Source organism: Neoarius graeffei, chromosome 24 (genome assembly GCF_027579695.1).
Source record: "Neoarius graeffei isolate fNeoGra1 chromosome 24, fNeoGra1.pri, whole genome shotgun sequence".
Classification (NCBI taxonomy): Eukaryota; Metazoa; Chordata; class Actinopteri; order Siluriformes; family Ariidae; genus Neoarius; species Neoarius graeffei.
The window spans coordinates 2,418,456-2,440,710 of NC_083592.1; the positions used below are offsets into that span (position 1 = coordinate 2,418,456).

The window sequence follows — 22,255 nt, forward strand, 5'->3', positions numbered from 1 at the left end:
ACTTACTTTCCTCCCATCACACTCCAAAGCTCAGCTCTGAGCCGTCAGTCTCCCACTGATTACAGCCAGGTTTGTTAAAGTCATACATTCAGTGTGAAAATGTGCAGGAGGAAAACACACACGCACACGCCTGAATCTGAAGATTTACACTTTAATTGAATTCTCCAAACCAAAACTGCAACTGTACAGACTTTAAAATAACATGTTCTACCCAACACACACACACACAGAGTGCTGGCTTTCAGAACATCGTCTGGCTTTAAGGTCGAGGTGTGTTGATGCTGACTGACACGAAACAGCTGTATTAATCACTAAACTGAACAAACACTGCAGGCGTGTGAGATTAGTGAGTTTCTTTTGGCGTACATTAACTCACTCCTGCACTGAACAGAATTATGGGACTGCGGGACAGACGAGCAGAACTTCTGCTCCACATCAAGGCCTCTGGGTTTTTAATCTGTATTTTGCATTAACACTTTTATTCTAAAAAAAAAAAGTCCTGCTCAGGAATCAGTACTTCCTGCTGTAACACAAACACTGAAGTTCAGGTTCTGAACGCAGCTCATCCTGATCAGGGTTTAAAGTAAAATAGATATGATGCTGGTTGTCGTGTTTATGAACCGAGTCTGGATTCATGAACAATCTGACACTTTACTCCAATAAAACGTCTTAATTAATCCAAACTTGTATGATAATATCAAACACTACTGTACGTATATATACACACACACACACACACACACCACCACACTGTAAACACACTTCAGGAGAATTCAGGACACTCATGTTATCAGTTCTACATCTGTGGTGATGAGATTTAATCATTTCAAAACGTTATAAACTTCAGCTCAGGATTCAGTGCTCCGAATCACTCGAGAACTGAATGAAAAGTGAGTCAAAATAAAATCAGAAATGATTAAGAAGCAAAACAATCCTGAGATCTGAATCAGAATCATATAAAACATGAATCAGTACCGAGTCATGCTGCTCTTCTGACTCTGTGAGCAGGTAATAATCAGATGGTCAGTAATACAGTCATGAAAAGTCACCTCTGTAACAACAACGCGGTTTTTCTGTGCGAGAAACGAGGTTCTGGTTCAGAAGCGGATCAGGAGTGTCAGGTTCGTGTCACTTTGCTGGGTGGCATGAAGCCGGAGTCTCCCAGCGCCCGCAGTGCCACCCTGCCGCTCGGGCGAATGGTGAGCCACGTGATGCTGCCGTTATTGAGACCCAAACGTAGCCAGCCTTCGGGAGGAAACTGCAGAGCTCTGCAACACACACACTTCACAGGTGAAACACAGGATGCACCAAAAGAATCAGTTCAGGTGTCATTCATTTAAAGGTCCCATGGCATCGTTTTTTTCATTAACTGTGCGGTGGTCTCTAGTATGAATGAATGCCCTGTGAGCCGGTTTTGGTGAAAAAAATGCTGTGGTTCTCCTGTTTCAGGCTGTTCTAGTTTGGTGAAGGAGGGGGTGGCGGGAGAGCGACAGGATTTCAGCTCTTATTAATATTCATGACATGTAAACGTTACATCTGATTGGCTAACAGCGCTGTGACGCTCCCTCCAGTGGGTCAGAACAAGCGGATGTGGGTGTCTTACTATGGCGAGAGAGAAGGAACAAACCACGAAGGGAAAAATACCGCGCGCTGACATCATTAAGGTGCGACGCGAGGAAATAAAATAAATTCAAAAAATGTTTGGGTTTTTACTGAACAAACAAACAAAATGAACGAGTGACTTAAAAAAAGAATGTGGGTGTCTTTGTAAAAACTGTTTTGATTGGCTATTATAACAGAGCATGCTGCATGCTTTTTGGTTTTGTAGCGCAGATTACCTGGCTAACTGCAGGAAGCGGTTAGCTGCACAGCTAATGTAGCCATTGCAAGGCTAACGTGGCACCGATTTTAAAACACAGCAAAACAACTTAACAGTTATACACTTACTTGTTCGGTGTTTGTGGCTGATGTGGCAGGGATGCTTGGTACGGACCCAGGCTTCAGTGACAGTTGATGTGCAAAACCTGCCCTGTACTGTCCCAAGTTGTGGAAACATTCATCAGGAAAATGCTTCCGACAAACATACACCGTCTTAGGTAGACTCGACGGCGTATTATTGGAGTAAATAAAATTAAGCCACTGCGTCTTCAGGGGCTCTCCCGTCGGCAGTAAAAACAGACTCCTTTCTGTGTTGTCACATCCATGTACAGCGCAATTTCCATGTCTGGTGGCAACTTTTGAGCTGGGCGTGGCAATCCATACAGTGGGTGGGAATCCAGAGGGGGGGCGTGGGGATCATCTCCCTTGCTGACGTAGTAAAGGGAAGAGTTTATCAACGCGCCGTTTTGACGCGCCATTCTCAAATGTTGGGCATAGTTTGGTTTACACATTATGAAATTTCTAGCCACTGGGGTGACTTAAGAAGGTCAGAGGAACTCATTTTAACGTTAAAAAACCTCAGAAAGTGAAAATTTCATGCCATGGGACCTTTAAGAATCACACAAAACTGACAAAAACAAAAGCACCACAGTGAATGAGAATCGTTTAATCTGACTCAGAGATTCAAAACAGAATCAGAAGTGATTACGAAATTAGAAGCTAAACGGATTTAGAAAAATATTTAAAACCAAATCAAAATCTGGTTTGAAATAAACCTGAACTGGTTTAGAAACTATTTTGAACCACGTCAGAAGTGACTCAGTTGAATCAGAAACAACTAAAAATACTAATAAACCAAATCAACACTAAAATGATTCAGAACTGAATAGCAAATGGTTCTGAAACAAACAAGAAGCGAATCAGATCTGAGATTGAAACTCTATCCTCAGGATTACACGAAGAGCGATTAACGAATCAGAATCAAATGAGAAGTGAATCAGAAACACGACAGTGCTTTTAGTTTTTGTGGACGTTTGCAGACGGCCATGATGATGATGATGAGGATGACATCTATGAATTTTTTAGAAATTCGTGGTCATGTACCGCCGCTTTTCTATGGAAGCCACACACAGCTGGGTGGGATGTATAAATCACTGATTTATACACACAAATGTACACACACACACACACACACCTGCACACAAAATAGCGGATGACGTTAGCGTGACAGACGATGATCTCATAGCTGTCCTCCTTCTGCTTGGGGTCGGCTCGGTGGATGTAGCGCCGGAACGCCGCCTCGATTCGAGCGCCATCCTCGTGGTACTGCTGAAAGCGACACACACAGTGATACACACAGTAACACACACTCACGTACACAGCGCCGCACACAAAGCGGAGTTCACACGCTGCTGAAGCTCTCCGGCTAAGAGACGAGCGGTAACTCCTGGATCAAAATACAAACTGATTGAGATGAGATCTGAGCCAAAAGACCGACATCTCACACACAAGCTCAGAATTTGTCATCACTTTGTATTTTCTCTTGCGGCAGCATGTGATCTGAGGTGGAGAGTTTATAAATGTATGTTGGACGTCCTGCTGTTATTTATAATCCATTCCACCCTGGTGGTGTGTGTGTGTGTGTGCGTGTGTGTGTGTGAGCACTGACCACAGCCTCAGGTCTCCAGTGAGTGACAGGAGGAACAGGTTCAATGGGAGCTCCTTCTCTCAGCAGATCACAGCTCACCATCTCCACTCCTCAAACACACACAATTACAAAGTGTATTTAATAAACCTGTGTTCAGAAGTGGAGCCTGGTGTGTGTGTGTGTGTGTGTGTGTGTTAGTTACCTGGCAGGTGTGTGCTGATGATCTGAGCTGTCTCAGTGGCTCGTGTCATGCTGGAGTGGATCAGTACGTCATATTTCAGCCCAAGAGACGCCAACCTCTGCCCCGTCAGCTCCGCCTGCTCACGACCTGCACACCAAACACACAACACCTCAACGCAGGCTCTGTGTGTGTGGGGTTTTTTTTTTGTTGGTTTGACTAATGAAGTAACGAATGTAGTGTCTCATGCTGCGGTTGTGTTTGGGTTCCTGGGCTGTGTTTGAGCTGTACTGGCTCTACGTGTCGCTGGGAGGTGGTTAGGGTTCAGTTCGCTCCCCCACCCTGAGCGTCTCGGAGCCGTACCTAAAGCCGTGAGCATCTTCTCCTTGTCCCCGCTGCCGTTCAGGTTGTACTGCGAGTGTCTGATGAGGAAGATGTGGCGTGTGGCTGTGGGTTTGTTGTTCTCCACCTCCACGCCGTTCTCGTCTCCTACGCTTCCTTTCCTCCTGGTGCTGCTCACAGAGGATGGGTCTCTCCTGGACACACACACACACACACACACACACACAGCACATCACCTTCAGCTCTTTAAAGGTCACTTCAGTCAAAACACAAATCACAGACGACACTAAACTGGTGGCTCCACTCTTCCCTTCTAACAACACCGTTTCTATAGCAACAGCTCATTCACAGAAACACACTCGGAAGGAAGGAGTCTCCAGTGTCAGTGCTTTGTTCCGGAGCTGAGCTGAGCTTTCAGGCATGTTCAGCACGCAGCAGTTCCCACTCCGACTGTTTACAGCTGCTGTACCGGAAGTGAGTAAGGGATGTACAGCGCTGGTAACCACTCACTTGTCCCAGTTGTAGTCCCAGCTGTGGCTGTGCTGTCCGGCGGAGGGCTGAGCCGCCCACAGCGCGCCGCTCAGCGCGGGTTTAAACCGCACACCCTCCCGGTGTTTATCCGCTAGATAGGCGCACGCGACCACCACCGCAGACCCTCCGGCGAAGCCGCACACAAAGCGCACCGCCCTGCGGAACGACATCATCACCCGCCGCGCCACACACCCACACTTCCGCTTCCGAAAGCACACGGAACACACACCGTCCCGGTAAAGAGTGACGTAATGACACCGGTCCTGCTCGGATTGTCGCCACTGAACGCGGAAGTGCAGGCGGTGAAGCGCGCGATGACGGAACTGCAGAACAGAACGACAAAATAAAAGTCCTTCATCGTTTTTACTTCCGGGTTCTTGGATTTGGATTTTTTTTTTAACTCAAACTGTTTAGTTGATGATACGAACTTTTATTAACTGTTGTTTCTTACATTAATTGTTCAGAATGGAGAAATAAAACGTGCAATGATAAACATGCTCCACACCAGCAGAGGGCACTAACAGCAGTGTCTCACACCGACTCCTAAGAACTGCATTTATTTTCTAAACAAAACTGCAACCGGACATTTAGATGTTCTCTTATTTAAGGTGTACTTTGTAAATGTTCTTTATCATTCTCCCTTTTCTATTTCTGCTTTCTATTTTATTATGAAATGTATTTAGACTTCCTACGTTATTTGCTGTTTATTTGTTTGTTTATGTGTTTGTATTTTTAAATTTATTTTTATTAATGTATTTTAAGTCAGTAAGTGAGTCAGTACTGAACTATCGGTTGATTTGAGATACACCCTGTAGGATGTGCAGTGCGCATGCGCAGAACGCCTCGCTCGATTCGAATGTGTGTGGTTAATTGTCGGAGAGCGGAGTGATGGAGGCGGAGGAGGGAGAGGAGGGAGAGTGGATGACTCTAGACACCGGTATTAATCATAACCCGGACTTTATCTGTTTATCTCCGCAGGAAACTTTATCTGAACATAGTGTGCTGGAAGCAGTGTGGAGAGAAACGTCAGTGTTAATGTCAGTGTTAATGTCAGTGTTGGTTTCACTACCAGTGTTGGTGTCACTATCAGTGTTGGTTTCACTACCAGTGTTGGTGTCAGTGTTAATGTCAGTGTTGGTTTCACTACCAGTGTTGGTGTCAGTGTTAATGTCAGTGTTGGTTTCACTACCAGTGTTGGTGTCAGTGTTAATGCCAGTGTTGGTTTCACTATCAGTGTTGGTTTCACTATCAGTGTTGGTTTCACTACCAGTGTTGGTGTCAGTGTTAATGTCAGTGTTGGTTTCACTATCAGTGTTGGTGTCAGTGTTAATGCCAGTGTTGGTTTCACTATCAGTGTTAATGTCAGTGTTGGTTTCACTATCAGTGTCAATGTCAGTGTTGGTTTCAATGTCAGTGTTGGTTTCAATGTCAGTGTTGGTTTCACTATCAGTGTTGGTGTCAGTGTTGGTTTCACTATCAGTGTTGGTGTCAGTGTTGGTTTCAATGTCAGTGTTGGTGTCAGTGTCAGTGTTGGTTTCACTATCAGTGTTGGTGTCAGTGTTGGTTTCACTATCAGTGTTGGTGTCAGTGTTGGTTTCAATGTCAGTGTTGGTTTCAATGTCAGTGTTGGTTTCACTATCAGTGTTGGTGTCAGTGTTGGTTTCACTATCAGTGTTGGTGTCAGTGTTGGTTTCAATGTCAGTGTTGGTGTCAGTGTTGGTGTCAGTGTTGGTTTCACTATCAGTGTTGGTGTCAGTGTTGGTTTCACTATCAGTGTTGGTGTCAGTGTTGGTTTCACTATCAGTGTTGGTGTCAGTGTTGGTTTCAATGTCAGTGTTGGTGTCAGTGTTGGTGTCAGTGTTGGTTTCACTATCAGTGTTGGTGTCAGTGTTGGTTTCACTATCAGTGTTGGTGTCAGTGTTGGTGTCAGTGTTGGTTTCACTATCAGTGTTGGTGTCAGTGTTGGTTTCAATGTCAGTGTTGGTGTCAGTGTTGGTTTCAATGTCAGTGTTGGTGTCAGTGTTAATGTCAGTGTTGGTTTCACTATCAGTGTTAATGTCAGTGTTGGTTTCAATGTCAGTGTTGGTGTCAGTGTCAATGTCAGTGTTGGTTTCAATGTCAGTGTTGGTGTCGATGTCAGTGTTGGTTTCACTACCAGTGTTGGTGTCAGTGTTAATGCCAGTGTTGGTTTCACTATCAGTGTTGGTTTCACTACCAGTGTTGGTGTCAGTGTTAATGTCAGTGTTGGTTTCACTACCAGTGTTAATGTCAGTGTTGGTTTCACTATCAGTGTCAATGTCAGTGTTGGTTTCAATGTCAGTGTTGGTTTCACTATCAGTGTTGGTGTCAGTGTTGGTTTCACTATCAGTGTTGGTGTCAGTGTTGGTTTCAATGTCAGTGTTGGTGTCAGTGTTGGTGTCAGTGTTGGTTTCACTATCAGTGTTGGTGTCAGTGTTGGTTTCACTATCAGTGTTGGTGTCAGTGTTGGTTTCAATGTCAGTGTTGGTGTCAGTGTTGGTTTCAATGTCAGTGTTGGTGTCAGTGTTAATGTCAGTGTTGGTTTCACTATCAGTGTTAATGTCAGTGTTGGTTTCAATGTCAGTGTTGGTGTCAGTGTCAATGTCAGTGTTGGTTTCAATGTCAGTGTTGGTGTCGATGTCAGTGTTGGTTTCACTACCAGAGTTGGTGTCAGTGTTAATGTCAGTGTTGGTTTCACTACCAGTGTTGGTGTCAGTGTTAATGTCAGTGTTGGTTTCACTACCAGTGTTAATGTCAGTGTCAATGTCAGTGTTGGTTTCAATGTCAGTGTTGGTGTCGATGTCAGTGTTGGTTTCACTACCAGTGTTGGTGTCAGTATTAATGTCAGTGTCAGTCTTGGTTTCATTATAAGTGTTGGTGTCAATGTTAAGGTTATTGTGAGCATCAGTGTCAGTACCAGTGTCAGTCTGCTGGAACTAGAACCCTATAAACTGGACTAACTTGTTTATACAGTGTTCAGATTTATGATTTGGGTTACAGCTAAATAACCCCCATTCCCTACTCCCTATTCCCTACTCCCTATTCCCTAAAGCTGTTGTTGTTCTTGCGTATGAGAAGACAGCTATATTAGACATAAGAAAGGTGCTGCAGCCAGTTCACCATGAACTGCTTAGGGATCTGGAGGTCGACATCTGCGGGCGGGCCAAGGGTGTGGCATTCGCTGAGGATATGCTCTACAGTCTGCTCAGGTGACCCACAGGGGCAGGCTGCAGATGGGCGCAGACCCCATCGGTGCATGTTGGTATTGAAGCAGCCTACCCCAGTTCGTATCCGGTTCAAGGTGACCCACTCTTTCCTTGGAAGGTTGCCACCTGGGGGTGGTGCTGTATTCGGGATGACGCTGAGTTGGGCAGGGTGTGCAGTCTGTTGCCAGGTGCCTCTCTGTGCTTGTAGGGTGTTGAAAGGTGTGTCAAGGAGGGTGGCCACATGGCAGGAAAACAGGTGGTGTGATCGTAGGCGCTGTCGACCCATGCGTCACAATCCTTCTGCTGTATTGTGTAGCAGATGTGTCTTATCCTTTTGGGCCTTATTGACCAGCTTGTTTGTGTGTTGTTCCCTACGGAGAGCTGGAGGTCTCTGTATGGATGCCTGAGAGGACTGGCAGAAACTCAGTTGGTGTAGGCTGGATGCATCCAGTGATGATTCTCATGGTATTATTTAGGGCTGTGTCCAGAATGTTTGTGTGAACACTCCTACTCCATGCTGGTGCTGCGTACTCTGCAGCACTGTAGACCAGGGCGAGGGCGCTCATTCGTAGGGTAGATGTTCTCGCACCCCATGAGGAACCTGCCAGGCGACATAGGAGGTTGTTTCTTCAGGCGACCTTTGCATGCAGCGGCTCTGAGTCTTGTCTGTAAGTGAGCTGCTGGTCGAGTTTCACCCCAGGTAGGTTGGAGTCGGGTTGTACGGGAAGATGGAGCCATTGAGGTTGATCTGGAGCTGGCGGTTGGCCTCCTTGGTGTTGGGGTGGTTTTGGCAGTGCTCAGCTTCAGTCTCCATCTCTTGAGATATGTTTCAAGTTGGACCATATCTGTCGAGAGTGTCTCCTTTACCTTGGTCTAGTTGCTGTCAGCATAAAGCCCTACAGCTGTAAGTGCACCCCGGGCCCTTCACTTGTTCCCTAAGTCCCCAGGGTGCATGCTGAGATTTCACAGATGTATAGATTTACTGCACTCACACGAGGCTAGTAAAATGGCAGAACTTGCAGAATAGTGCACTAGATAGGGAATAAGGTGTGACTGTAGACTACTAGACACTATTTGGTTGCTTCTTATATGAGAAAAACATGCACGCGTGCACACAGTTTCAGGGTTGTGTGTGTGTGTGTGTGTGTGTGTGTGTGTGTGTGTGTGTGTGTGTGTGTGTGTGTGAGAGAGAGAGAGAAAAGCTGAGTCACACGTGTGATCTGAGGTTTTACTGAAAGTCACTCATGCTTTTCAGTCTTCGGAAATCTGAAGCTAGATCAGGGTTCTTCACTTCCTGTTTTCATAGCTGTGCTCAGTGTTCAGTTCCTGCACAGAACGTTTATGGGTTCCCCAGGGGGACAGACCAAAGAACCGTTTAGGACTGCAGTTTCAGCGTTTTATTCTGAAGGTGTCACCTCCAAAAGGGTTCTTTGGCTTTATAGAGAGGTAACTGGAGGGAGGGATGGAGGTATGGATGGATAGATGATTAAACAACTGGATGGATGAAAAGATTGACAAGAGGACCACTGGATGAATGTACAGATGGAGAGATGGACAAATAAAGGGGTGGTTGAATGGATGGATTGATGAATAGATGGCTGGAATGAAGAACAGTGAGATGGATGTATTTGTAAATGGAGGGCTCCATAGAAAGTTGGATGGATGGATGGTGTGAGGGTGGATGAAAGGATGAATGAACTGTGAAATGGTTATAGTTGGATTGATGAATTAATGGCTGATTAGAAAAACAGGAATGGATAAATAGAGGGCTGCATACAATGATGGATGGAGGGGAAACTCGAATTATTAAGCATTCAAAGACTCCCCACACTGTACTGGTGATGATGGTAAAGAGCAGTGAGTGTGACTCTCACTTAGCCAAGTGCACTTCTCTCGTGAGAAAGTGTTCTCCTGAGTGTGGACTTGTTGTAGCATTCCGTGTCGTTTCAGGATTCCTAGCCAGATGTGTGGAGGACAATCCCAGAGTGATCCTGCATTTTGACATGGACTGTTTCTACGCCCAGGTGGAGATGATCCGTAATCCAGGCCTGCGCTCCAAACCTGTGGGTGAGTTCAGAAACGTCTCGGGTCACACTGCTGATCGACACACGTCTGGGTCACGAGGGAACAGAGTGTGGGTTTGAGACACAGCCGCTGTGTTCTGGTGTGTGTTCACTCTGGAGAGGTCACGTGTTTCAGGAGTGCATCAGAAGTACCTTCTCGTCACCTGTAACTACGTGGCGAGGGCGCAGGGTGTGGCCAAGATGATGTTCGTGAAGGAGGCTGTGGAGAAGTGTCCTGACCTGGTGTTGATCAGAGGAGAAGATCTCACTGTCTACAGAGAGATGTCCTACAAGGTCACAGGTAACACACACACACACACACACACACACACACACACACACACACACCCCTACCTGTCTGCTGTGTGAAAAACTGAAATCCAATGGACAGATGGATGGAGTAATGGAAAAATAGAAAGTTATAATGAAGAGAGAAATAGACAGATGAATGGATAGACTGAGAGAGAAATATGTTGACAGATGGATGGACAAATATGTACCTACATAGGCTGTCCATCATAAACGATGATATGATTTTTGGGAATTTACGTGGAGCAATAACGTGCGTGGGCTGCAAGGCCAGCTTTAGATCTGCATAGTTTCCCACAGAACGGGCATTCATGAGCTGCATCTGTCCACTTGCTATGTCTAACTGCATTTGCTCTGAGATATCTTGCCTTTCTATCCTTTTCAACTGAGATCTTGGCCTGGTGTATGATTGCTCGCCATTTAGATCTATCAAGAGCATTTTCCGTCCATGTGGAGTCATTTATAGAGCACATCTTCATGTGGCGCTTTAGTATATCTTTGTATCTTAGCTTTTGGCCACCGCGGTTCCTCCTGCCATAGCTTAGTTCTCCATAAAAGATGGTTTTTGGGAGACGGGTGTCAGGCATTCTCACTAGATGTCCAGCCCACCTGAGCTGTGCGGCCGCAATAAGAGCTTCAACACTTTCTGTGTTGGCTCGTTCAATGACGTCCACATCTGGCACTCTGTCCTTCCAAGATATCTTCAGTAGATGTCGGAGTTGTGTGGCTGTGAGTTTCTTGATGTGTCTGCGGTACAGGGTCATGCAGTCTGTACCATACAGCAGAGATGGTAGAACCACTGTGTTGTAAACATTTATCTCTGTGACAAGTCTAATGTCATGTCTAGACCAAAGCTTCTTCTTGAGTGCTCCAAAAGCCTTGGAAGCTGCTTGGATCCGTCTATCAACTGCTGTGTCTGATGAGTTGTTGTTAGTCACTGCACTTCCCAGGTATGTGAAACAGTTTGTAGATTTGAGTGGTTCATCATGGACTTTGATATTAGGTGGAACACTTTCTTTGTTCTGAGGAGGAGGTTGAAAGAGCAGTTCTGTCTTGGAGATATTGATCTTGAGCCCAAAAAGATCTGCAGCTTTTGCAAAAGCATTCACAATTTTTTGCATTGCAATAGGATCATTTGCTAACAGAGCTGAATCATTTGCATAGAGAAGCTCTCGGATGCAGATCTCTCTGGTTTTTGTTTTTGCTCGGAGTCTTGCCAGGTTGAATGGGTTCCCATCTGTTCGAGTGCGTAAATAAATGCCATCAAGACCAGTGGGCATTGTTTCCAAAACAGCTGATAGGAACATTGTGAAGAGGGTTGGTGGAAGGACACAGCCTTGTTTTACCCCATGATTGACTTTGAAAGGTTCAGTGAAGTTACCACCTACTGTTACTCTTCCCTCCATGCCATCGTGAAATAATTGGATGATCTTAATGATTTTCTGAGGACAGCAATAGGCCTGCAGAACTTTCCAGAGTGTTGCTCTATCAACAGTGTCAAAAGCCTTTGAGAAGTCGACAAATACAATATACAAAGGTTGCTGTTGTTCTATTGCCTTTTCTTGCAGTTGACGAAGTGAAAAAATCATGTCAGTTGTAGATCTGCCGGCTCTAAAGCCACACTGACTCTCAGGTAGAGTGTTTTCTGATATACGCTTCAGTCTGTTGAGGATGATCTTGGCAAATATTTTAGCTGTGACTGACAGAAGAGATATACCCCGATGGTTTCCACAGTCACTTCTTTCTCCTTTCTGTTTGTATATTGTTACAATTACAGCATCTTTGAAATCTTGTGGAAGACAGGATCTTTCAAAACAGGTGTTGAAGAGGTCAAGCAACACAGCCTTTAGCTTTTCACCCCCATACTTCAGTACTTCAGCTGGAATACCATCCAGTCCTGGTGATTTACCACTTTTGGTGCTTTTCAGTGCTTTCTCCAGTTCATCCATGGTAATTGGGTCACATAGCTCATCACGCACCGGGCGTTTGGTCAATCCATCACACGCATTGGGTTTTGCTGATCCTTGTTGGTTGAGGAGGTTACAAAAGTGCTCCTTCCATCGTTCAGTAATTTCACCTTTGTCTGTATAAGTTTTGCTACCATCTGCAGATTTCACAGGAACAACTGTATTTGTTTTTGGACCATAGATGGCTTTCAACGCAGAAAAAAGTCCTTTAGTATCATTTCTATCAGCCATGCCTTGCATCTCCTCTGCCAGCTTTGACCACCAGTCATCTTTTAGTCTACGAATTTCCTTCTGTACTTTGGCTTTCACAACCTTGAAGTCAGCTTTACTCTTTTCCGAGTTCACATTCAGGTGTTTTTTGAAAAGCACATCTTTTTCATTTAGTAGCTTTTGGATTGATTCTTCATTATCCCTAAACCAGTCAGGGGATTTTCTTTTCGAGTATCCTAGCAAATCCTCTGATACTTGGCATATTATGTTCTTGAGTTGTTTCCAGGCGGCACGGTGGTGTAGTGGTTAGCGCTGTCGCCTCACAGCAAGAAGGTCTGGGTTCGAGCCCCGTGGCCGGCGAGGGCCTTTCTGTGTGGAGTTTGCATGTTCTCCCCGTGTCCGCGTGGGTTTCCTCCGGGTGCTCCGGTTTCCCCCACAGTCCAAAGACATGCAGGTTAGGTTAACTGGTGACTCTAAATTGAGCGTAGGTGTGAGTGTGAATGGTTGTCTGTGTCTATGTGTCAGCCCTGTGATGACCTGGCGACTTGTCCAGGGTGTACCCCGCCTTTCGCCCATAGTCAGCTGGGATAGGCTCCAGCTTGCCTGCGACCCTGTAGAACAGGATAAAGCAGCTACAGATAATGAGATGAGATGAGTTGTTTCCATTGCATTTCGACATCATCACCTTGGGAGATCATGGTGTTTTCTACAAGTGCGCTTGTAATCCCATCTGCTAGTCTAGATTGATGTTCTGGTTTGGAGAGCTTGGTACAATTTAATCTTCTAGGGGATTTACTAGCTGTTTTATGTCTCTTGCAGAGGATCTTGAATTTGAGCTGAGATCTTATTAAAAAGTGGTCTGTCGAACATTCAGCGCCTCGCAATGCCTTGATGCAAAGCACATCTGAGAGATTTGATCTTCGAGTTAATACATAGTCTAAGCCAGGGGTTCCCAAACTTTTCCATGCCAATGCCCCCCAAACAGCATGAGCTTCTGGCCGGGGACCCCCTTTGCAAACCCGCAGACAATGCTACAAAATATGTAAAGAAGCATCAACTTTTAGAATGTTTTCTCTTACTTTTATTCAATATTCAATAATTGTTACATTTGTTTAGCATAAGAATATTATTAACTAACATGTTTTCAACATAAATATTTTTGCACTGAACAATAAACTGTATAACCTCCTGTAGTACCTGATTCAACTCGTTATCCATCCTTTTTGCGACCAGTGCCTCGCGATGGAGCGTGCAGTGTGTGGCCACTACATGTGGGGCCTTCTGCTTAATGAGAGCGGTCACTCCACTGATCTTCCCGGTCATTGCCGCGGCTCCGTCCGAACACACCCCCACACAACGGGTCCAGTCCAATCCGTTAGACTCGATGTAATCGTCCAAAACTTGAAAAATGTCTTTCCCAGTAGTTCTTCTTTCAAGTGCTTTACAAAATAGTATTTCCTCCACAAATCTTTCCTGTGAAATAAATCTGATGTACACAAGCAGTTGGGCCTCATTGGATAAATCTGTGCTCTCATCCAGCTGAAGTGCGAAGTATTCGCTGGCTCTCACCTGCTCCAACAGCTGAGCAGATACGTCTTGAGCCATGTCACCAATCCGTCGGCTCATGGTGTTATCAGAGAGTGGGACAGCAGCGATTTTTTTTTTTTTTTGGCAGCATCCTCACCAAGCAATTCTCGGACAATGTCTTTGGTGGCTGGTAAAATCAAATCTTCTCCAATTGAGTGAGGTTTTTTAGCACGAGCAATGTGGTACGAGGCTAAAAATGATGCCTTCAGGGCCGCTCGGGGACAGTACGGTAGCTTGCTGGGTGAATGCAGCAGATTGCTTGACCAAATGCTCTTTGCATCTGAAGAAATCTACTGTTTTTTCGGCATCTGTCGGATGTTTTTATACCAAGTGACGCTGAAGTTTCGAAGGTTTTAAGCACTCGTTTGACAGGGTCTCCAGACAGAGGACACATTTCGGGCAATCATGGCCATTTTTCTGTATGGCTGTAAAGCCACACTTAATGTATGCTGCCTCATATTTTCAGATTTTAGTTGGCCAGGACTTCTTAGTTTTTTTCGCAGCAGTGTCCTCCACAGCAGGGCTGTTGGTTTGTTCCTTCGGTCTCTTCTTCAAAAACCTGTCCATTTTGCGCTAGCAATACGCTAGCTTGAGGAGCAAAGCAGCTTGATAAATGGCACAAACCGCAACGTCACAGGCAATCGGAGAGATGAGCATGGCAAACAACGTTTCGATATGATGTATTATTATTAATAATATTTTATAATAATGATAAAAAAACTAATTACAATATATTTAATAATTATTTTAAAAAAGTATATATATTTTTGCAATTTTTTTGTTATCGTCCCTCCAACTTTCTGAGGCCCCCCTAGCACCCCCTGGTGGCCCCCACTTTGAAAACCACTGGTCTAAGAGATGGGGATGTTTGGATCTTGGATGTGTCCAGGTGAAGTAGTTCTTGTCTAGTTGTTTGAAGAAGGTGTTAGTGATGCATAGCTCAAGTTCAGTACAAATATTTAAGAGCAGTTCTCCATTTTGGTTTTTATTTCCTTTGCCGAATTTACCAATGACTTCTGGATATGTCACATAGTCACACCCAATACGTGCACTGAAGTCACCAAGTACCAGGAGTTTATCTTCCTTTGGGACTTTTTCTAAACAGTTCTTCAGTTCTTGATAGAAACTTTCTTTGTCTTCATCAGAGTAGGACATGGTAGGGGCATAGATGCAGAAAAGAGTCAGATGCCGAGACTTTCCAATGTAAAGACGTAAGCTCATAAGTCTCTCTGAGAAACCTATCGGTAATTTGGACAGACTTTTTGCAAGGTTGTTATGAACTGCAAAGGCTACGCCTGCCTCACGTCGACCTGATGTTTTCCCAATCCAGTAAAAAGTGTAGTGTCTTTCCTGGAGTTGTCCTTCTCCTTCCATTCTTGTTTCTTGTAGAGCAGCAATGTCGATGTTGTATTTGCTGAGTTCAATGTCGATCAGTGCAGATCTCCTTTCTGGTCTAGTGTCGTTGTCCAACATTGTTCTGACATTCCATGTTGCCACAGTAAATTTGTTCTTTTGTTTCCTCTCGCTGTGATGAAGGCCCGCTGACCGCGAGTTGCCAGCCAGGTTAAAATCTGAGCAAGCTTTGTTTACCCACACCTTTTCTAGGGGCTTCCCCAGTTGGGGTAGGCAGTGCTGTCCCTGAAAAGGGCTGCCTAGGCACTCATATAGCTGCCGATATTTGCCTTTGCTCAGGGTTGACAAAGTAACGACCATCTAACATGAGTCGCCTGTGTGCAGAGGCTTCGCTAGTAGCCACCAGCTTCTCAGGCCTGCTACCGTCATGCTTCCTTCCATCGCCACAGGACTTTCTATTTTCCTCGTAAGCTCATCCCAAATCATGCCTTGCACGGTAGAATAAGGCCTTCGGTGTCGTGCCCCCGCCGAGAAGCCTCTCTGGACCGCAGTATCTGACCCTAAGTGGTACACAAACGCGCAACAAACCTAGGAGATAAAGAGGTTGCCCCGCAGTGACTATTAACTAGTCAGTGCTGCCATTCATTGGCCAACCAGTGGCTCTTCTGTATGCGAGCTGATGCCTCTGCCATTGACCCAATATAGGTTCATCTGCCTTTGGCATCTACCAGCACCCTGCTGCCAGCGCTTTGACCTGTAACCCTAGGTAGGAGGGCAAGAGGGTACTATCACTTGCCCAAGGTGAACCCTCGGACTGGTGGAGGGAAGGAGTCGTCCTACTTCTCCATTCTAGACTGGCCCCAAACAAGGTCTAGCCACTGCCCATATATGTACCTAGATGGATTAGTGGATGGGTGACCGGATGGACAAATAAATGGATAGCAAGATAGACAGACAGATGAACAGACACACTGATGTGGAGATGTAAGAATGGGTGGATTAATGGAAAGATATAAATCCAGATGTTTGGATGGCTAGCTGGATGAAGGATAAATAGATTGATAGCAAGAGATGGATGGATGACTGATTGATTGATAGATAAATGGTTGAACAGGTGATGGACAGGTGTGTGTGTGTGTGTGTGTGTGTGTGTGTGTGTGTGTGTGTGTGCGCGTGTTCAGAGCTGCTGATGTCGTACTGCCCCCTGGTGGAGAGGCTGGGCTTAGACGAGAACTTTGTGGATGTGACGGAGATGGTGGAGAGCAGGAGGAGGAACACAGACGTCTCTGAGCTCTCCTTCGTGGGTCACATCTACGGACACGATGGTGAGGAACAAACACACACAATGCTGTGTGATGTGACAGTATTGATCACTCATTACCTGAACATGACTGTCATACCTGGTGTGTGTGTGTGTGTGTGTTTGCAGTCTCTAACGTGGCCATACAGGACCACGTGAGTCTGGCTCTGGGCTCAGTGATAGCGTGTGAGCTGCGGGAGGTGCTGTTCTCCAGACTGGGCCTGACTTCCTGTGGGGGCGTGGCTAACAGCAAGCTCTTAGCTAAACTGGTGTCCGGGACGTTCAAACCCAACCAGCAGACCACACTGCTGCCTCACAGCATCTCCCAGCTGATGAGCAGCCTGAGCGGACTGAGCAAAGTCCCAGGTAACTACGCACACACGCGATATTGATTCAGTGCTCACTGTGAAGCAATGAGAATCATATGACTGACGTCTGATCACATGACCTCCCAGAAACACACTTTATTAAAATCAGACAGTGTGCACATGTTGACGCAGTGTGTGTGTGTGTGTGTGTGTGTGAAACAGGAATCGGTCCCAAGACAGCTGAGAGACTGAAGGCTCTGTGTGTGTTCAGTGTGAGAGACCTGCAGCTTTTCCCTCTCAGGCGGTTGGTGTGTGAGTTTGGAGAAGTGAACGCTAAACGCATGCAGAGCCTTGCCTGTGGCGTCGACCTTTCACCTGTCACCCCCGCCGGCCCCCCACAGGTGACACACCGGGATAACACTACTGATATATATACACACACACACACACATACCCCTTTTCCATCAAATCAGTTCCAGGGCTGGTTCGGGGCCAGTGCTGGTTCACAACTCGTTCAACTCGCGAGCCAGCTGAGAACCAGTTTGCTTTTCCATAGCTCGCGGTGCTAAAGGAAGCCACGTCATTGCGTCGCTGTATACGTCAGTTACGTCGCTACGTTTGCATAAACCTTGGCGCGAATATCGAAGCAAAAACAACACGGAAGAAGCAGCAGCAACAACAACAATAATAATAATGGATGACTTCGCGTTTGTACAGCTGCTGCTTCTCGTCGCTTAAAAATGGCGATCTTTCGTGGTCTTGTTATTGTTGTTGGTCTTAACAACTCCGCCCCCCCGCTGACGTAAGCGGTTCTTTCCTCTGGCCCAGCAGAGAGTTGGTGCTAGCCTGGAACCGGTTTTTCTGGCCCCAGAGCCAGTTCTTTGTCAGTGGAAACAGAAAACCCGGTTCCAAACTAAGCACTGGCCCCGAACCAGCCCTGGAACTGCTTTGGTGGAAAAGGGGCAACAGTGACTGTGGCTGTCCAGACCCTGTATCTTTCTTAAACTCTACTTGAGAACTGTTCACTGAAGTCTGGTCTCTGATCATCATCTGGGGCGAACCGGAAGACTGTTATTCCTTAAAAACATTTCAACTGGGGAGTTTCTGAGTTTTTCTCCAGACCAGTCCCACTTCATTTCCTCACAGCTGAATATTCTGATCTCTAACACCGTGATGTGTGATAAGTATATCATATTGTACTGGATATGAAGTGTGTGTAATGATCAGGCCTGAGTTTCCCAGAAGCATCGTAGCACAAAGATCATCATTAAATGGTAGAGCGAGCAGCACAATGAACACACACTCTCTCTCTCTCTCTCTCTCTCTCTCTCTCTCTCTCTCTCTCTCCTAGTTAAGATGCTCTTAGTGTTAAGAAGCTTTTGGGAAACTCAGCCCTGTTCAGTAAATAAACACCACACGGCAGCAGGACACACTAACACCCGGGAGTCACGTAGGTATGGAAATACTGTGTGTGTGAGAGAGAGGGAGATATGTAATGTGTGTGTGTGTGTGTGTGTTGTTTCAGTCTCTGAGTGATGAGGACTCATTTAAGAAAATCTCCACGCTGAGTGAAGCGGAGAGTAAAATCACGGAGCTGCTGCTCAGCCTGAGCAAGAGGTGAGAGCGGAGAAGGCTTTCAATAACACACTGACACAACAACAACAGCTGCAACACACTGCTGTGTGTGTGTGTGTGTGTGTGTGTGTGTGTGTGTGTGTGTGTGTGTGTGTGTGTAGAATGCGTAAGGACAGCAGGCTGCCTCAGACACTGAAGCTGAGTCTGAGACGGAGCGGCGCACTGAGCCGAGAGAGCAGACAGAGTCCTATTCCTACACACACTGCACACAGGATCATTAACGGTACACACACACACACACACACACACACGAACAGTCGTAATAGCAAAATCAGTCACGGGTTTATTATTGTCCACGTCTCACTATTACTGTTTGTTTATTTTTGTTTTAGGCTGCCCAGAGGCGGTGCCTCAGCTGGTTTCCATAGCGATGAAGCTGTTACACAAACTGGTGGATATCAGAGAGCCATTTCACCTGACGGTGCTGAGCATGTGTTTTACCAACCTGCAGGCCAAAATGTCCAACAGGAAGACCATCAGCTCCTTCTTCAGCCCCACACACACCTCCTCACACACACACACCTCCTCACACACACACACCTCCTCACACAGTGTGTGTGATGCTCCTTCCAGCTTTACACAACCTGAAACTCTGTGTGGAACAATGAACCCACAGAACATCAAAGACTCATCATCATCATCATCATCTCCATTTATCCAGGAGCCAATCAGACCCGGTTCCTCTGTGCCTTCTGTTCAGGAATGCTCTGATCCCAGCAGCGTTCCCACACCAGATTCCATAACCTCCGTCACCATTCCAGCCCTCCCCCCTGACGTAGACCCGGAGGTGTTCAGAGCTCTCCCACAGCACATCCAGATGGAGCTCATGTCCAGCTTCCAAGAAGATTCTATGAAGAGACAGGAACGTCACAGCGAGCCAGCTCCACCCACGGCACACGCTGATGATGTCATCGCCCAGCGCTGCAGTGAAACAGAGAAACTGAGTGACGTCAGCATTGTGCAGTATGAACCCAGTAGCCCTGATGTTCCTGACGTTCCTCCTAACGTAGATCCGTACGTGTTCTCCCAGCTTCCCCCGGACATGCAGACAGAACTGCGTACAGAGTGGAGGCGGAGCAAACTCGCACTCAAAATGTCACCCAAACACGCGGGCAGACGCACGACGTCGTCTCGAGATAAGAGAGTTGCAGTGATGCGCTCTCGCAGCAGCAGCCTGCTCAAGTACTTCAAACCCTCATCAGATAAACACTCATGAAAATGCGCTGGTGAAATACTTCACTCAGCCGTGTGTGTACATTCAGAATTTTTAATAAAAATGTTTTGTTAATAAAACAAAAAGATGACATCATGGCTCGTTTCATCAGTGATTCATCAGTGACACGTGTGATTCATTTCCTCTGAGCTGTTTCCTGTCAGTCTTTGTTTGAATAAAGTGACGTGTGGCGCTGCGCCCGTGTTCACTCACAGATAAACAGCCAATGGAAGCAGATCGTTCCATAAACAAACAACTGATGTAGAAAAATACAGATCAGAGCTTCCTTGGCGAAAAGAGTGAGTGTGTCCGGAGGGGATTTTTTTAAGGAGCCCTAATGATGTAAAAAAAGCAACAACATTCCAGTAACATTTATGATCAAAAACAAAGTCACTGTGATTCAGGTCTGTGTAAAAGTCTTGGGTGTGCAAAGACCCAAGTAAAGATACCTTCCAAAATAAGGACATTAGATGTTTCTACATTAAAGAGCAGTAAAGAGTCAGTATTTGTTGTGAGAGCCTTGACTCCGGGGAGCAGTCTGACGGACAGCCTGCTGTAAGTTTTACTGACCATCTTACAGAACCAGCCTCAGTTCTTCTGGACCTTTCATTCTCACACTCGCTTCTTATTTCTGCAGTAAAACTCAGCAGCCTTCATTAGGTTTTAGTCTGAAAAAGTATCCCTTACATAACCTGCTGCTTTTTTACATTCCATTACATTCCATTACAGGAATTCAGCAGACTCTCTGATCCAGAGCGACGTACAGCGAGTGCGAAAGTCAGGTACAAGAAGTGCTGAACTTCTACACAAGAAACCTGTAGTGCCAAATGAACGCATGACAGAATAACACATTATTCTAGCCACATTCACTGGATATGAGAAATCGCATGCTCTGATTGGCTACTCTACTACTAGGATATCAGCTCATATACTGTGAGTAGAGAAAGCAAAATGGTGGCGTGCATTAAGTCAAATACATCACTTTGTTATCAAGTATTTAAAAGAAACAGAAATAGCTCAGTGGCAGCACGGTGGTGTAGTGGTTAGCGCTGTCGCCTCACAGCAAGAAGGTCCGGGTTCGAGCCCCGTGGCTGGCGAGGGCCTTTCTGTGTGGAGTTTGCATGTTCTCCCCGTGTCTGCGTGGGTTTCCTCCGGGTGCTCCGGTTTCCCCCACAGTCCAAAGACATGCAGGTTAGGTTAACTGGTGACTCTAAATTGAGCGTAGGTGTGAATGTGAGTGTGAATGGTTGTCTGTGTCTATGTGTCAGCCCTGTGATGACCTGGCGACTTGTCCAGGGTGAACCCTGCCTTTCGCCCGTAGTCAGCTGGGATAGGATCCAGCTCGCCTGCGACCCTGTAGAACAGGATAAAGCGGCTACAGATAATGAGATGAGATGAGAAATGGCTCAAAGTATATAGTTCCCCCCCCCCGCCCAATCTCTCCTGTTCTACACTCCAGCCCAGTAGGTGGCAGTAACGAACCTTTAAATTGGTTTGCCAACTGACAAAAAAAACCCTAAAGAAGAAAAACAAAATGGTGAAGTGTGTTACTGAGCAGACTGAGGACGGGATAAAAACTCTACTCAAAAAAAAGCAACAGAATATGGAATAAAAGTATTTGAATGTAAGAACGTATCTTTCATACATGTCAACCCCTCACGGCTCTCACCTGTACTCCCTGGTAAAGAAATCCATAATTTCCATACCAAATCCATAGTAATATTTCATGCATAATAAAAATGTATCAGATCTTACCTAATACCTAATGTCAGATACAACCTTTGTTGGCTTTTGCGTGAAGAAATTAATTGACGGCGGTCTCTTTTTCTGGTTTGCATTCTTCACATGCATTTGAGATTTCATGTTCCCTCACGTCGTAAATTCCAGAGGCAAACACTTTCACGTCTCTACAACAAATTGTGCAGTTGACATACTCAGCACCCATTTTGGAAGAGATAATTATTCCATTGAATGTTTCTGTCCATTCGGGAAGAAAGCGACCTCCAGTTTTAGATGTTTTGAGTTTTTTCTTCGGTGGTGCCGACATCTTGACCTCTTGACCTGTCTATTGTTACGCTACATGTGCTGTTATTTCCTGCTCGGTGTGCAGGAAAATCACAATTGCGCATGCTCAGACATTCGGAATGGCTTGTTGGTACTAGCGGAAGTACCGGTTGAGTAATTCTAAATGTAGAAAATGGCGGCTCCCATGCATTTTCGTATTTCATGACGATTTTTTTGATGGTAATAAATCAAAATAATTTTAAGGTGAAAATGTAGAAAAATCTGTAGTTGAATACCACTACGCCTGTACCATTTTTAAAATGCCAAAATCTGTAGGGAATACGGGAAATCCGTAGGGGTTGACATCTATGATCTTTTTTATTTTCCAAGAATTATTATTATTATCACACTTTTCACAAATTGCTCCTGTCATTTCACCGGTTTGTTTACATTCTAAGCGGAAATGATTTTGTCAGACGTTTTGTACAAAGTTTGTATTTATCAA

At 45.6% G+C, this 22,255-nt stretch overlaps 2 protein-coding genes across 8 annotated transcripts; one reads left to right on the forward strand and one right to left on the reverse strand.

Annotated features, from left to right (window-relative positions):
* Positions 1-135: 135 nt before the first annotated feature.
* On the reverse strand, positions 136-4,879 carry pgam5 (PGAM family member 5, serine/threonine protein phosphatase, mitochondrial). 2 transcript variants are annotated; one of them, XM_060907753.1, is made up of 6 exons: positions 4,557-4,879; positions 4,068-4,240; positions 3,729-3,854; positions 3,548-3,636; positions 3,074-3,204; positions 136-1,268 (listed from the first exon to the last, which is right to left on the reverse strand). In XM_060907753.1, the coding sequence occupies exons 1-6, from the start codon at positions 4,748-4,750 to the stop codon at positions 1,118-1,120; spliced, it is 864 nt and encodes a 287-aa protein (XP_060763736.1). In that variant the 5' UTR covers positions 4,751-4,879; the 3' UTR covers positions 136-1,117. The 2 variants fall into 2 exon arrangements, with proteins under 2 accessions (XP_060763736.1, XP_060763735.1); XM_060907752.1 differs by having other exon boundaries at positions 3,074-3,207.
* Positions 4,552-19,844, forward strand: poli (polymerase (DNA directed) iota). 6 transcript variants are annotated; one of them, XM_060907749.1, is made up of 9 exons: positions 4,552-5,185; positions 9,752-9,868; positions 10,001-10,165; positions 16,472-16,615; positions 16,720-16,956; positions 17,121-17,299; positions 18,424-18,515; positions 18,635-18,756; positions 18,866-19,844. In XM_060907749.1, exons 2-9 carry the CDS (start codon positions 9,805-9,807, stop codon positions 19,747-19,749), a joined length of 1,887 nt encoding a protein of 628 aa, XP_060763732.1. In that variant the 5' UTR covers positions 4,552-5,185; positions 9,752-9,804; the 3' UTR covers positions 19,750-19,844. The 6 variants fall into 6 exon arrangements, with proteins under 6 accessions (XP_060763732.1, XP_060763730.1, XP_060763733.1 ...); XM_060907747.1 differs by lacking the exon at positions 4,552-5,185 and adding an exon at positions 5,318-5,514; XM_060907750.1 differs by lacking the exon at positions 4,552-5,185 and adding an exon at positions 5,528-5,602.
* The last annotated feature ends 2,411 nt before the right edge of the window (positions 19,845-22,255 follow it).

Bases quoted from the DNA above. Each gene is read 5' to 3' on its own strand.
- pgam5 (XM_060907752.1), bottom strand. From the start codon at position 4,750: ATGATGTCGTTCCGCAGGGCGGTGCGCTTTGTGTGCGGCTTCGCCGGA. The intron at 4,241-4,556 runs GTGAGTGGTTAC...GTGTGTGTCCAG, and splicing joins TGGGACTACAACTGGGACAA to GAGAGACCCATCCTCTGTGA. The intron at 3,637-3,728 runs GTAACTAACACA...TGTGTGTTTGAG, and splicing joins CATCAGCACACACCTGCCAG to GAGTGGAGATGGTGAGCTGT.
- poli (XM_060907746.1), top strand. From the start codon at position 9,580: ATGATGGATGGAGGGGAAACTCGAATTATTAAGCATTCAAAGACTCCC. The intron at 10,166-16,471 runs GTAACACACACA...GCGCGTGTTCAG, and splicing joins GATGTCCTACAAGGTCACAG to AGCTGCTGATGTCGTACTGC. The intron at 16,616-16,719 runs GTGAGGAACAAA...GTGTGTTTGCAG, and splicing joins TCACATCTACGGACACGATG to TCTCTAACGTGGCCATACAG.